Source organism: Galeopterus variegatus, unplaced genomic scaffold, assembly GCF_000696425.1.
Source record: "Galeopterus variegatus unplaced genomic scaffold, G_variegatus-3.0.2 Scaffold325, whole genome shotgun sequence".
NCBI lineage: Eukaryota > Metazoa > Chordata > Mammalia > Dermoptera > Cynocephalidae > Galeopterus > Galeopterus variegatus.
In genome coordinates, this window is record NW_007726436.1 from 661,088 (window position 1) to 676,639 (window position 15,552).

At 49.3% G+C, this 15,552-nt stretch overlaps 1 protein-coding gene and 1 pseudogene across 1 annotated transcript; one reads left to right on the forward strand and one right to left on the reverse strand.

Annotated features, from left to right (window-relative positions):
• Window positions 1-6,074: 6,074 nt before the first annotated feature.
• VRTN (vertebrae development associated) lies at window positions 6,075-15,232 on the reverse strand. The gene is made up of 2 exons (XM_008567520.1): window positions 15,074-15,232; window positions 6,075-9,052 (listed from the first exon to the last, which is right to left on the reverse strand). The coding sequence occupies exon 2, from the start codon at window positions 9,049-9,051 to the stop codon at window positions 6,952-6,954; it is 2,100 nt and encodes a 699-aa protein (XP_008565742.1). The 5' UTR covers window position 9,052; window positions 15,074-15,232; the 3' UTR covers window positions 6,075-6,951.
• LOC103586291 lies at window positions 9,628-12,043 on the forward strand (annotated as a pseudogene).
• Window positions 15,233-15,552: the final 320 nt, after the last annotated feature.

Here is a 15,552-nt window from a genome sequence, read left to right on the forward strand (position 1 = left end):
GCACCTACAATGTGCCAGGGACTGTGTTGGGCCCTGCAACTAAGCCAAAATATTGGCCTTAGAGCAGTGGTTCTCAATCCTGGCTGCACAATAAGACCACCTAGGGAAGTTTTAAAAATTCTGATTCCCAGACATACCCCAGATTGATGATCAGAATTTTGGGGGTAGGACCTAAGCATCAATATATTTTTGATAGGTTGACTTGCTGTTTCATTTGTTGTTTATTTTCTATTTATTTAATATAGACTATGACATCTTTAGCTGGCCACGTTAGATAGAATAGACCAGTAATATTCTTTGACATTTGAACATCATCTTTGAATGTTTAAAAGAGGTGTATTTTAAGCAAGACTCAATATTTCTTGGAAGAAACTTCCATTAGGACATTTTGCTTCTTCCAACATTTTTTTTTTTTTTTTGTCCTTTTTGAGACCGGCCGCACCGCGCTCAGCCAGTGAGAGCTGTGAGCGCACCGGTCATCCCTATATAGGATCCGAACCCGCGGTGGGAGCGCTGCTGCACTCCCAGTGCTGCACTCTCCCGAGTGTGCCACGGGCTCGGCCCCTTTTTTTTTTTTTTTTTTTGGCAGCTGGCCAGTATAGGAATCGAACCCTGAACCTTGGTGCTGTCAGCACCACATTCTAACCAACTGAGCTAACTGGCCAGCTATTTTGAAGTCATTTTAAGGTTATAGAAAAGGTGCAAAATAGTACAGAGAATTCCCATGTACCCTTTACCCAACTTCCCCTAATGTTAACAACTCACATAAGTATAGTAAAATGATCATAATCAGGAAAATAACAGTAAACTACAGTGCTTACTCCAATTTCATTATTTTCCCCCTAATGTCTTTTCTCTGCTCCAGGATACAATCCAGGGTCCACACTGCATTTAGTTGTCTAGTGTCCTTAGTCTCCCCCAATCTGCACCAGTTCCTCGGTTTTATCTTTCATGACCTTGACACTTTTGAACAGTACTGGTCAGTGATGATGCAGAATGTCTCCCAATTTTATCTTGTCTGGTGTTTTTTCAGGATTAGATCAAGGTTATAAATTTCTGACAGGAATAAATTATATGTCTTATTGCTGGTGTTAATCTCGATTGCTTGGCTTCATTGGTTTCTGTCATGTTTCTCCACCATAAAGTTATTATTTTGATCTTTTTCCTAAGAAATAAGGGGTGGCATTGAAGGATTTTAAGCAAGGGAATTGTTTAGCTTTGTGTTTCAAAGATGTCCTCCTGGTTGCAGCTTGAAGAACAGGTTAGAAGGGCTCATATGTGCATGGGGATGCCCCCTTGTTGTGCCTCAATTCAGACTTAAGTGACACTAGGCAATGCTGTCCAAAGTCAGGGAGCTTAGAAACTGAGCTTGACTGGCTTCCAATACCCATAAGCCTGGAAGCTGCAGAGGCACCTGTCTCAGCCAGGCTGGGCTGGGGAGCGGGGAAGGGAACCCAAAGCCAGCCAGAGCTGGGTGCTCTCTGAGTACCTCCCTGACCCCCCACAGCCGGTGCTTTCCCTCCTCCTGGACCCCGGGGCTACAATGGGAAACGGGGATGAGGCACCAGGGAGGACCCGCTGTGGCCTTTGGCCCTCTGCCATCCCAGTGGCCTCCCCAGGCAGAGGGTGATCAGTGAGCAGCCGCCTGCCCAGTCTGCTCCTGGCTGCCCTCCTATCTCGGTCCCCCCAGCACTCTCTGCCTGGCAGGGAGGAGTTGCTAGAGTTAAGCGGATTTCATGCTATTTTCAAAGTCATTTTCCATGAAAAAATTTTTTATACCATTAAACCTACTTTCGCCTGCCTCTCATCTCCCTAAAAGCGTTCCTCCTCCTCTTCCATGAGATAAACCAGCAATGGGAACATTTAAAAACCTGCTAGTGACACCCTCCAGGTACCGTGGGTGTCACTAGCCAGGACTGGGAAGAGGAAATCACCCTAGGGTTCCTGTGGGAAGGCAGGCCAGTGAAAGTGGGTAGGAGCGCCCCAGCTGGGACAGGCCCCCCACAGCACTCCCAGTTTTGTTTCTGGGCCACCCAGCCCCCTCCTAACAACTGTCTGGGGTCAGGGCCCAACCCCCAGTTTCCCATCCTCCTGTGATAGCCACCAAACCAGGATGAGTCTTTTACAACCAGTGACCAGTGTCACCTGAGGGGCAATCGAGGCATTTCCCAGAGACGCCCAGGCAGCCACGCTTCTCAGAGGAGAGCTGGCCCTGAGCAGCTACAAGCTGGGAGGTGCTCAGGATGAGCCATGGAGAGCCAGACAAAGCCAGCGTGTGCTTCTCGCGATCCCACTGCACTGTTTTGTGCATTCCATACGGAAGCCTCTATCATGTTGTCACACCACAGCTGCCTGTAAACTGAGGCCTTTGCGAGGACAAGTCAAGGACAAATGGCTCTGTCTCCTCCGCTTACAGCACAGGGCTCAGCCTATGAGAGGTTGCTGGATAGAAGCCTATTACATCTGCCAGATCCCTTTATGAGCAAGGCTGACCCAGCACCTCAGCCACACACAGCTGGACCAAATTTGGACTGGCCAGTGGCCACGGGGGTGACCTGGTGTAAGAGCTGTGCCCAGGGGAAAGGATGGGGATAGACTGGACCAGTGAAGTTCTCTTCCCTGTGACAACCCAGCAGTGTGTAACCTCGTGAAGCTGCAACGTTCCCAGGGTCCTGCCAGGATGGAGATGTGGGAGAGAACATTCCAGGATGACTCTCAGTTTTCTGACCAGTTCAGCTGATAACTTGATGCTGCTAAAACGAGGGTGAAATACTCTCAGAGAAGGGTAAGTTACTGGGAAATGGGGGAATGATCCCAGATTGGCGGTTGGTGAGACCAAGGCAGTGGTGGGACATCCAGGAGGGGCAGCAGGGACAGGAAGTAAATGCTCAGGGTCCAAGAGCCACAGCTGTGCGCTGACACCTGGATTCCAGAGGCATATCTGAGGAACAGCCTCATGTGTCATGGTAGAGGAGATGATCTCCACCAAAACACAGGGCCCCTTCCTCCAGGGTACTAAATATAGAGATAAGAGGGAAAAAATTTAATTATTCATGTTTCACCTGATGTTTTTTAGGGTAAAGCTTTTATATTTAAATTTTTTTAAGCCATTTGTTACTTTACAACTGCACAGAATGCTGGAAGAAGAAATAAAGTCAACCTCACACATTGTTTTCTTCCCTTATTCACACATTGTTCATTTCACTGGAATTTCTTTCTCTATCTGCATCCAAAACAGAAAGTGGTGCAAAAAATACAAAAAACTTCAACGAATGTTGCCTCAAAATCAGCCTGAAGTTTTCTTAGCAAATATGGTAACAGCTTACGTATTCCTGTCTTTCTAAGTAGATTATAAAGGAAATAGCTTTTCTACACAAGAAGACTTTTTTTTTTTTTTTTGGCTGGCTCATGCAGGGATCCTAACCCTTGACCTTGGAGTTATAACACCAGTCTAATACACAAGAGTAATTTAACCATAGTTATAAAACCTTTTTCAGAACAAATATTGACATATCATTTTTATCTTAATTTTTTTCCAACAGAAGCTAAAATTTCTGCCTGTGGGTTTAGGGCTCAGTACTGGCCTCTGACAAAAGGACCGTTCAGTCTTGGGACAGGATGTCAATTTAGAGGGTAGCCTTGAGTAAGAGTCAGCTTTCTCCTAGAAAACAGGAATTAGACCAATAGCAAATGCTCATCTAGCACTCCTATGTGTAGGGTACTATGCTATAGGCATTACAGTAATCCCCATCTTACAGACAGAAAAAAGTGAGGCACAGCGAGGTTAAGTGATCCACCCGTGCACATATACTGCCTCTCCAATGTCTAAGGTTGGAATCAGCAGGTCCCGGTGGGGCCCTGGACCCCTCACTCCTAACAAGCTCCCCCAGGGACTGTGATCCAGGTGGTTTCTAGACCCTACTGTGAGACACTGTTCCAGGCATCAGCACACCTGCTCTGGTTCCGAGTGCAGAGAGCAAACAAGAGAATCCAGAGCCCCAACCAGACTAGTTCTCGGGAGGGCAGTTGGTGCCACCCTCTGACCAAAGCAGTAAGGGGAGTGTAAGGCTGGGAGTTGGAAACCAGATAGGGCTGTGCCTACTGGGAACCGAGCTGGTGCCTCTTGCTGCACCAGATTGCCATCTGCTGGCCATAGGTGGCTATTGCAGGCCAGATAGAAAGCCCAGGTCCAAACCCTTCACCAAATGTTAAGTGGTTACATCTGTGCTGGGGCTTCAGCAAAGACCCCAGAGTTCAGTTCAGAGCATGAGACAGACAAGCATCAACAATGCCACGTGGTTAGCGCTATGGGAGGGGGGAAACAGGTAGGGGAAAAAGTCTGGGGGGGGGGGTACAACATGAGGGGCCACTAGGGAGAAATAAGCCAGAGAGGTAGGTGGGGGCCAGACTCAGATGGGCCTCATTAGAGTTTGGATTGAGGTGGACAGTAAGGGCAATGGGAAATCCAGCAGTAAGTCAAATTTAGAGTGTAGTGTTATAACACTACGGTCAAGGGTTCAGGTCCCCATACCACCGGCCACCAAAAAAAGAAGTCAAATTTAGGTTTAATAAGATCATTCTGGCCTTTGTCAAGAGGATGGAATAGGATTGATTGAGTGGAGGCAGAGTCCATTTGAAAACCATTCCAGTATCAACGATGAGAGAGAGCAGAGGCCAGCATAGATTAGGGGGTGGCTATGGGGATGGAGGAAAAATGGTCTATGAGAAATATTCAAGTAGGGTTGATTATGTTTGATAAACCAAATCCCAAAGGATAACAGCAGGAAAGGGGTAGAGGCCCCGTTTCATTCATTCCTTCTTTCAACAAACTTTAGCACCTACTATGAGCAGGAACTAATCTACCTGCTGGGAATACAGTGGTGTAAGCTAGTCAGGAAAAGGGCAGAACCAAGAATGACTCCCCAAGACCACAAAGATAACAGCCACTGTGGGAAACCTGGACGGGAGGAGGAAGGGCCTAAGAGAACTTCTCCCCCAGTGATGCTTCACCCCAACAGGCCTGGGCAGAAAGCTCAGTGCCACCAGACAGAAGCATGCAAATTATCCACACTGAGGCCCAATTCCCTCATCAGTGACAGGCCCTAGGCCACCTGAGTGCTTTGCAAGGACTAATTAGAAAGCCTGTTGCAGGGCCGGCCCGTGGCTCACTCGGGTGAGTGTGGTTCTGATAACGCCAAGGCCACGGGTTCAGATCCCATATAGGGATGGCCGGTTTGCTCACTGGCTGAGCGTGGTGCTGACAACACCAAGTCAAGGGTTAAGATCCCCTTACCGGTCATCTTTAAAAAAAAAAAAAAAAAAAGCTTGTTGCAGATTTGGCCCTGGGTGCTGGCCCGGCCTCTGAACACACCTAGGTGTGTCAGATTTCTCCCATCAAGGGGAGGTGTCTTTCCAGGCAACCATGGCCTGACCCCCAGCGGGAGGGGCACCCAAGGTCACATCTAGATCCAATTCAGAGTCCCTGGGATGGCCGTTTAGCTCACCTGGGAGAGCATGGTTCTGGTAACACCGAAGTCATGGGCTTGGATCCCCCTACCAGACACCAAGAAAAAAAAGGGCAGAGTTTCCATCAGCAGGTGAGGCAAGGTGAGGGCGTGCTGGGGAGGGATGTGGACTAAGGGAAAAAGGGAAGACAATTTGGGTGTGGGGGGAGCAAGCCCAGGTTCTGGAGACACCCTACCACCATGCAGCCCTCACCTTTCAGCCCCATCCACCGGCGGGGACTGGACTCTGCCGATGAGGCACAATAAGGGGCTTTTCACGAAGGGTGGTGAGGAGTGGAAGGCCAGCCAGCGCAGTGCACCCTGTTTTCCTTGTTGGCAGGGAATTTTCCACTGCCCAGCACCCCGGTGCTGCAGGATGAAGGGACATGTGGAAAAACCCACCACCACCACCAAGGAAAAGAAGTAGAGTCCCCAGAGTAACCCCGCCCATCCCCCAAGCCCTGGACCTGAGCATCCATCGAGAGAGACAAATTATCACTCTCCTTTTAAAGCAAAGGGGCCCATGGGAACGGTCACATGCTGGCAAAACAAATACCAGAGACCAAGGGCTGTGGACACATCACTTTATTTCTTTGGTTTTCCAACTTCACTCTTGGACCATGCAAATTCGGTCTCCCACCTGCCTGGCTGTTCTGTGGTCCCTCGCTGAAGATGCAGCTTAGGCTCTGAGGAGAAGCTCAGCAGAAAGGCTTTGGTCCCCAACAGCCAGCCAGGTCCCCAGCAGATGCATCAAGTACCAGCAAACAGAGACTGGGCCGTGTCCCCTCCTGCCAGCCTACCCTCCCCTCACCTGCTCCTTGCAGGGGAAGGCCAGCCCCTCAGTGATCTCAGGGGCCTTCAGCGGTTCTTCCTAAACATCCTGCTGCTGTCATGCAGAGTCTGGTCCTTCTCCCTGGGGGATGCCAGGCAGAAGCCTCTGACCCACCCCACATTCCACTCTAATATTCCTTTGGGAAACATCTTTGAGTAAAGAGGGTGCCAACACCCGAAAGAAACTGAAGACCTATATTCTGCCCAATGGGACAGAGAGCCATACTACAATACTCCCTTTGTCCCCCAAAAAGCTGAAAGCAGCTCTAGCTAACCAACCCCCTCTGTTCCCCCCATGTACATACAGCTTCCAACACCAGCAAGGGGGCCCAGCCAACCCACTCAAATCAAAACAAAAAACTAAAACACAATAAAAATATGACCAGCAAACAACCAAAGAGAACATCTCTGCTCCTGCAGCTTTCTACAGACCAGATGGCTGATGTCTGGCCCTCTCTGCCTGGGAGCCAGGAAGTAACACAAATATGTCCTTGGATTCAGGGTAGACATTGTGGGAGCCAGAGCAAAGGGCATCCTGGCCACGCCAGGGGGCAACTCAGGCCCCTGGCCCTCTCCAAACTGGTCCCCCTCCCTCCCAGCCCCTTCGGCACCCCCATCAGCCATCCACCAGGGTGAGGCCATCATAGAGGGCCCGCTTCCACATGTAGTAGGTGGAGCGGGCAGTGAGGGGGAAGAGGGCGCTGAACTCCTTGTAGGAGGGGAAGCTCTTAGACTGGAAGCGTTTCTGCAGGAACAGCTTGGCCTGGGCCTTGAACTTCGTGGTGGCAATCATGTCCATCACCAGCACCTGGCTGCCCCTGCCACCTGCCGCCGCCACCACAGAGTGGCTCAACAGGGACCCACTGGGGGGGCGGCCCTGGGCCATGGCCCCCTCTCTGGAAGGCCCTTCCTGGGCCTCCACTGGATTCTCTCCTGAAGAAGCCCCCTCCAGCAGGGCTCCCGCTGGTGGGGCCATCACAGCTGTCCCATTCCTGTCAGCTTCTTTCTTCTTCTCCTCGGCCTCCTGCCCCCCTTTGCCCAAAGTGGGGGCCTCCATCTGGAGTTTGGACAGGCCTCTGGGCCAGCCCCGGGCAAGGCTCTTCCAGACCCAAAAGGTAGAAGGTGACAGGCTAGGGTAGCGGAGGCGGAAGCGACAAAAGGGGAGGTGCCCACTCAGCACCTGCTTGCGGGCAGACCTGCGCAGACGCCTCTGCCAACGGGACAGAGGCATCCTCAGGGGCAGGAGTTCCTGGGGGGCGGGTGGCCCCCCGCCTGTTGCTTTCCCTGCCCCCTCTCCGGCTTCACCCTTCCAAGGGAGCAGGGTCCCTTCCCCATCAGACGCTGGCTGGGGAGCCCCAGCAGCTGAGAGGGCTGGTGGGGGCTTGAAGCTGGGGTTCCTTCGGAGGGCCTTTCGCCGCCAGTTGTAGTAGGTGGACCGCGAGATGCCAGGGAACCTACGTTTGAAGCAGCGATAGGGCACCAGTGTGTTCAGAGAGATGCAGTGCTCTAGGTACAACTTGGCCCGCTGCATTAAGACCATTCCAGGGCTTGATGCCGCCTGCAGGGAGCACCCCAGCCCCTTGGCAACCTGCTCCTCTGGCAGCTTCTCCAGCTTCTCCATGGCCAGCACCTCCTTGGGGGCCAGGGCCAGGCAGGGGCCAGAGCCCAGCAGCTCGTGCTTCCAGGCGTAGTAGGTGGAGCGGGAGATCTCGGGGAACCTCTGGAGAAACTGCTGCAGTGGCACAACGCCCCCACGGTGGAAGCTGTCCTGCAGGAAGTGCTTGGCCGAGAAGCGTGCAGCCACCTTCTGTCGGTGCTCCTGGGATTGCCGCCGCCAGCGGTAGAAGGTGCTCTTGGTGACACTGGAGCGCTCACAGAGGTGGGAGTAGCTGAGCCCAGGTTCCCGGTTGAGCAGCTCCAGAGTCTTGGCTGGCGATGGCAGAGGGGCCAGGGCCAGGCCTGGAGCATCTTCAGCCTCCACCTCCTCCAGCCCCACCACAGGGGCAAAGTACTGGTGGCGATAGAGGCGGCTGGTGAGGGGCTGGCCAGCCCACATGATGTGCAGCGTGGAAGGCATATGGTCACAGCGGCGGGGCCGGATGACACGGTTAAAGTAAGGCCGGATCTTGAGGTTGCGCATGGGGTAGATGGAATAGATGTTGTGCTGAAGGACAGAGGCCAGGGCGTACAAGTGCCATACATTAGAGAAGCTGCTAGGAAAGCAGGTGGCCTTGACATCTGCATCGAAGATGGCCTCCAGCGTGGCAGACGGCAGGCTGGTCATCTCAGGGGACTCCTCAGAGCACAGAGAGTAGCGCACAGCCTGCAGCATCACTTTGGAGTCGATCATGCCCTGCAGGTAGTAGTGTCTGTGCAGCAGCATCTCTACCACGGTGCGTGCCCGCAGCTCCAGGCTGAGGTCCACGTCCCCCCACAGCAGCATGCTGGCCGCCTCAAACAGCAGGCTGCCCTCGCCCTTGCACACCAGCGGCAACATGTTCGGTGGGGCATCCTCTGGGTACAGGCTCAGGGCCACCGAGTCCACCTCTAGCACCTGGAGGCTGGGCCCCCTCTCCCGGCAGGTGGGGAGGGTGAAGGAAGACAGGACCTGCTTGGCCTCGAGGGCAGCACTCACAAGACCCTCCAGGCCCTCGGACTCCACTGCCTCCTGTAGCTCCCGCAGCACCTGCTGCACCAGCTGGTCCCGAGAAGTCATCCTGCCAGGGCCAAGGAGAAAGGGCAGAGGTCAGGACAAGGTACCCAGGTGACAACCCGCAAGGGTGCCCTGTCCACTCCTGCACTTTCTCCCTAGAGGTAATGCCCATCCGCTCCCATTCCCCCATAGCAGATAATAGCTAATTGCCTCCTGGCATTTGCTCAATTACTCAGTGGTAATGAGGAAGAGCATAGTCTCTGAATCCTGGCTCTGATATTAGCTTGGTCACCTTGGGCAAGTCACTTAACCTCTCTATGCTTCTGGTTGCTTTTCTGTCAATGGGGACAATAATATATCTACCCTATAGGGTTGCTGTGGGCATAAATGAGACAATGAAAGTAAATGAGGGAGATATGGGTTTATACACACACGAGTCTACCTATCCTTACAACAGTGCCTGGCACATGGTAAAGTAGTATAGAGTGTTAACTGCTCCATACTGTAACACTGTCTAGTACTATACATAGTATGTAGTATATTCATGTATAAAAGCTGTATCTCCGTACTTGTTAAAGTCTTACAATCACATACGGCCAGAATTGGTCTGCCTTTCCCTAGAACAGTGATTCTCAAAGTATGGTCCATGGACCCTTGGGCTTCTCAAAATTTTTCAGTGAGTCTGAAGTTAAACCATTTTCATAATAATACTAAGAAAATTTAACACTGAGATATTATTTGCCTTTTTCGTTCTATTAGCATTTGAATAAAACTTAGCACGAATCAAAGCAATGACACCAAATTATTAGAAGTCATTATGTTCTTCACCACCATGTACTCAAATTTTTTTAAAAAAGGCTAGTTTCACTCAAGAACGTCCTTGAAGCAATAAAGATGACTAATTTTATTAAATCGCAATACTTAAGTACAGTCTCTTCAATATTGGGAGTGACCAGATGGGGAGCACTCACAGAGCACTTCTGCTGCGTACTGAAGTGTGATGAATGTCTCAAGTTGAATGACTGGGTTGTGTGATGAATCAGCTGCGTTTAGCATGGAATACCCTTTTTACATGAAAGAAAGACTGACAGACATTGGTCATTTCGATCCGGTGTACTTGGCAGACATTTTCTCAAATGAATGAGGCGAGCCTGTCACTTCAAGAAAAACTATTTGCTGCCAATGAAAAATTCTTAGCTTCATTTGAAAATTAGAATTTTTGAAAACATATACCCACTACAATGAGCTTGATAGCTTCCCAATACCTAAAGACTTTTCTGATAAGATTAATGGTGCCATTAACAAATGAAAATTTTTATCCTGTATAATGGAACGGTCAACATTTACATTAAAGATCTACATTCCTCAATGAACGATATTTCCCAAATAACCAATAGGTGATGTTATGAAGTCATGCGCTTTGTAAACCATCCATTCAAAATATAAAAGAAACCAATGGATTTTAATATAACAGGATACAGAAAGTTCATGGATATGGTTTCAAATTCCACGTTATAACTAAGCTTTGAGAAACTACTACGTATGGAGTTTTGGTGAAGTATCCAAAAAAATTCACTGAAAAATCTAACAGAACACTCTTTTTCCATCTACATATCTGGATGAAGTTGGATTTTCCTCTTATGCTTCCACCAAAACAATGTATCGAAACAGATTGAACACAGACAGATATGAGAAACTACCTATCTTCTATTAAACTAGGTATTAGAGATTTGAAAAATATATAACAATGCACTTTTCTCTCCCTACTTTTGTTCCCAAAAAAGTTATTTTTCATAAAAATGACTATTTGTTACTATGTAACAGGTCTGTTATTTTTAAATAAATTTTTAATTTCTCAGTTCTAATTTTGAATACAGTATACATTGATAAATACAACCTATATAAACAAAAGCTCTTCAGGGTCCTCAGTTTCTAAGAGCACACGGGAGTCCTGAGACCAAAAAGTCCAAGAACTGCTGCCCTAAAACAAAGACAGTCTTTTCAAAGGGGCAGCAACAGTCTACTCACTGTGCAAAAACCTAGTAACTAGGGTTTACTGAGCACTTACTATTTGCCATGCACTTTTTAATTTTTTTTTTTGTCATTTTTGAGACCGGCCGCACCGCGCTCAGCCAGTGAGCACACCGGCCATCCCTATATAGGATCCGAACCCGCGGCGGGAGCGCTGCTGCGCTCCCAGCGCTGCACCCTCCTGAGTGCGGGCTCGGCCCATGACAGCAATACTTTAAGGTAGGTACTACCATCATCACCAATTTACAGGTGAGGAAACTGAGGTTTAGCCTAATTTGCCCAAAATCATACAAGTTAGTGGCATAGCCAGTAGTTGAAACCAGATGCTCCTTAGGGTCTATGATTCATCTCCTCCTTTTAAACTGTCAGTCACCTTTTCAATACAAACCAATCATCCTAATTACTGGTACGTTTTTAGCATTCGTTTGCGAAGCAGAGTGGTATTCCTTCATAGACACTGTTTTTAAATGAGCAAGAAAACGATTATTCTTTCTGGTTTCTCAAACCTTTGTTCTCAGAGTTCAATAAATTGCTTTAGATTAGCCTTGCATTTAAAATAGTGTTTGGCTCTTCACTTTTGCAGCCATCGCAGAGGCAGCAGCAGCCAAAACGAAGTTCAATCCCTTTGTGACTTCTGCCCGAAGCAAGAACCATAAAAGATATTTCAATGCACCCTCCCACATTCGCAGGTAGATTATGTCTTACCCTCTTTCCAAAGAGCTGAGACAGAAGTACGACGTACAAGCCATGCCCATTCAAAAGGATAATGAAGTTCAGGAGGTGCAAGGATACTATACAGGTCAGCAAATTGACAAAGTAGTCCAGGTTTACAGGAAGAAATATGTCATCTACACTGAAAGGGTGCAGCAGGAAAGGGCTAATGGGACACTGTTCACGTGGGCATTTGCCCCAGCTAGGTGGTTATTACAAAGACCAAAAAGAGAGCCTTTGAACAGAAAACCAAATCTCTCCAAGTAGAAAAGGAAAAGTGAAATATAAGGAAGAAATAATTGAAAAGACGTAAGAATAAAGTAATCTTATATACAACTTTCACTAAAAACTGCTAAGATGAAAGAATAAATAAAATTGTGTTTGGGTGTATACACTTTTCAACTCATCGAACTATACACTTAAAAGTGATGTACCAAGGTCCAGGGTTCAATCCCTGTAATGGCCAAAAAAAAAAAAAAAAAAAAAAAAAAAGCATCAAAGGAATGCCCACCAGAATTTTGCCTGATAATCATAAAGGAAAGCTTTTTTTAAAGTGGTAATCAGAATCAACTTTTGATAAAATTTCTAGGCTGTAGACTTCTCTAAAACGTGTATATTATGACAAATCTGGTATAACCGCTCACCAAATTTCTACTGGTACCATATTATTTAACCTTGCAATTGGGCCTTTGTTCATCTTTTACGAACTTTATATTTACTTTTTTAAAAAAACTATGACTTTTCTTTGGACTCAGGAGATAAACTTGTCAGTCCTTAGTAAAGAGAGCAATCACATGAGATAAAAAATTGAACCCTTAAGATCAAACTGTGCACACACGAAGAGCTTTTTCATGCTAGCAGACAATCATCCCAACAAACAAGGTGCTGGTTTTGTTTTTCTTGCATGACGTTACTTGTTGAATGCTGTTATACTGCTTGCATATATATGAATGCTCTGCTAGATACTTTGCAAACAAAATCAGGAAAATAGTCCCCATTTACTGAATGCTTACTATGTGCAATTCAACTTAGGCAATTCAACCAAAATCTCAGGAAAAATGAGAGAACAATTAATTTAAATTGTGTGGGTGATTCTTCATGCCCTTCCACTCAATGAGCCTGTTTCCTGAGCAGAGCACGATGTTCCCTCCAGTGATGATGAGCTTCTGTGGGCTTTTCAGAGGTAATTTTGTTTATATGCAGTTTTCACCTTCCCTGAACGTGAATTCTAACTCCGCCACACCTGCACCATCACAAGGATGGCTATTCCTAGTTCACACCCCGAGGAAGGGAGGCTCAGGGGGGTAAAAGTAACTTTCCTAAGACCACATAGCTACTAAAGCTACCAAACCTAAGCAGTCTGACTCAAGAACCCCTTCTAGCCACTATACTTCCATCACCCAAAATTATCATCCAAAGGATCCAAAACACACAGAACCTTGGAGCTTTGAAACAAACATAGCCATTTTACAGATAAGGAAACTGAGGTCCAGAAAGGTAAAACTGACTTGCCTGAATTCAAGCAGCAGTGTCCAGATATCTTCCAACACAATGTCCAGGAATACACACTTCCTCTTGCACAGACCCCACCCCGCCCACGCGACCTTGTCCCACCCTATCTACTCTTCCCTGTCCTAGTCCCACCCAGTTCCACCCTATCTAATTCCTTCCTCTTCCCCACAGAGGTAAGAGGAGGTGTAAGTAGTTAACACCCCACTTCTGGCTTCCTCAAAAGCCTTCTAAGAAAACACAGCTCCCCAGAAGCTCTCCATCTACCCCAACCCCAGCTATGCAAAGTGAGGCTGGGCCACTGGAGAATGGAGCAGTGGGGAAAGGGCAGGGGCCACACAGGGTAGCCTATCATCCTTAAGTAGACAACTAATGATGGGGTTCAGGTGCAACAGTTTTTAGCAATGGCTCTTTTCCTGGAAGTACAATGCAAAGCAGACGAGAAGGGTTGCCAGGTGCATTCAGGACTGAAGTGCAGAAAGTGAGACGTAATCTATGGGCTTTGCCCAGCTGGCCTCCCCTGCACCACAACTCTTGGAAGGAATCTGGAAAGACATGATACCAAGGAGGCAAGATCCCTTCAGAATATATAGGCTCCCCTGCTCTGCTGGCTTGAAGTTGAAAAGGAGGGGTAAAGACTGGGTATCCAGAAAGCATCCGGCCAGTATCTTAGCACCTTGGGAGGAATCTGGAGCCAAGGAGTGAATGAATGGACATAGACAACTCTGCCGGACACTCAAAGCCTCACCTTCACCAAGGCCAGCTTCCCTGCTCTCCTAGTCTCCTTATTTCAAGCAGATGCGGTGGTCTTGGAGCCCAATCTGGCCTCCGTCACCTGCATTTTAGGAGGGGCGAGACAGGGCTCTGGGTAGACCAGGGGAAGGAGGGGCCAAGAAATCTGCTGATGTGATGCTGGCAAGTTTCCTCTGGCCTCTAGAACAAACTCCTTACCCACCAGCTTCATTCTGGACTGTGTAGCTCACCAAGGATCCCGTGTTCTTGGACCTGCCTTTTCTCCCTATCCCTCCCAAAGCAGGCCCTGCACTCTCCATAGTCAACCAGGCCTAGAAAGCATGTGGGTCACACAGGTCTCAGCCCTCAAGAGGGCTATGAGGTTTGATTCTCCCCTGAACAGCTGGCTTCTCACCTGGCCTGGATCCACGCCTCTCTGGCCTGACCTCTGCACCCTGGGCCACACCAGCCTGGCAGCCCAGGATGTGCCCCACCAGGGCCTGGGGGAGCGCCAGCCATCTTGGCTCCCTCCCCGGTGGCCTGGAGGCCCAGTCGGGCATGGGTGGCCACCAGGGCTGACTAGTGGCAGCCGAGTCTGATTACTGCCACCTCCTAAGGAAACTTCCCACCACTAGGGTCACCAGGGTAGGTCCGGGGCCAACAAGTCAACCAAGCCCCAGGAGTTCCCAAGTTCAGTTGCTCTACTGGACCACGTGTCAGGAAGGCAGAGAGAAGGGGGAGTACAGCCCACGCCACCACTGGGGTGCCAGGACGCAGTGGGTGGCAGAGGAGAGAGCTGGCCGCTACAAAGACAGGGACCCAACCTGGAGAGCGCCAGGAGTCTGGGGAGGGGCCGAGCCCGACCATTGTGCGGGGTGGGGAGAAAGAGAACTTGAAACAATGCCTCACCTCCCTCTACACACACACACACACGCACACACACTCATATGCAAGCTTGCACACACACACAGCATCTTCACGGGGTCACTCCATGACCTGGATCCTGTAGTGTCCCAAGGCCACCCCTCATTCCTCTGGGGCCTCCAAGCTGTAGGAGGCACCCACCCTTCCTGGTTTTGAGGAAACTTCCTAGTTTACTGACCTCGAGGGTGGCCCAGAGCCCTGGGGGCGTCCACTTCTCTCTCCACCTTCCAGCCTGGGACATTTAAGTCACCCTGTGGGGAAAGGCCTTCCCAGGCAGCGTCCCCAGCTGAGCTCCACTCTCACTCCAAAACCAGTCTCATATCTGTAGAGGAACATTGAGCATGGACCGTCTACAGCCAACTGGCCGGTGGGGAAGCGGCTTAAGCCACTCCCCCCAGGAAATCGCCCACCCTCAAGTGCTCTGGTCCCAAGATGAAAGAAGTGCAAATTCGGGGGTCACTTCCAATGGTAAAGTGATAGCAGCTATTGTCATCCACTCTCCCCAGCTGGGGGTGTTAAAGCGCTCTGACCCAGCTCTGAAACAGACCCCAAACTGCCCAAGAAAAACTTGAAAGAAAGTTGAAAGATTTCCAAAGAGTTTGGGGGGAGGGGATGGGGGGGAGGAGAAGGTTTAGATAGAAAGGCCTGAGGGAAAAA

Excerpts from the sequence above, each read along its gene's own strand:
- VRTN (XM_008567520.1), bottom strand. The coding sequence starts at position 9,051 with ATGACTTCTCGGGACCAGCTGGTGCAGCAGGTGCTGCGGGAGCTACAG.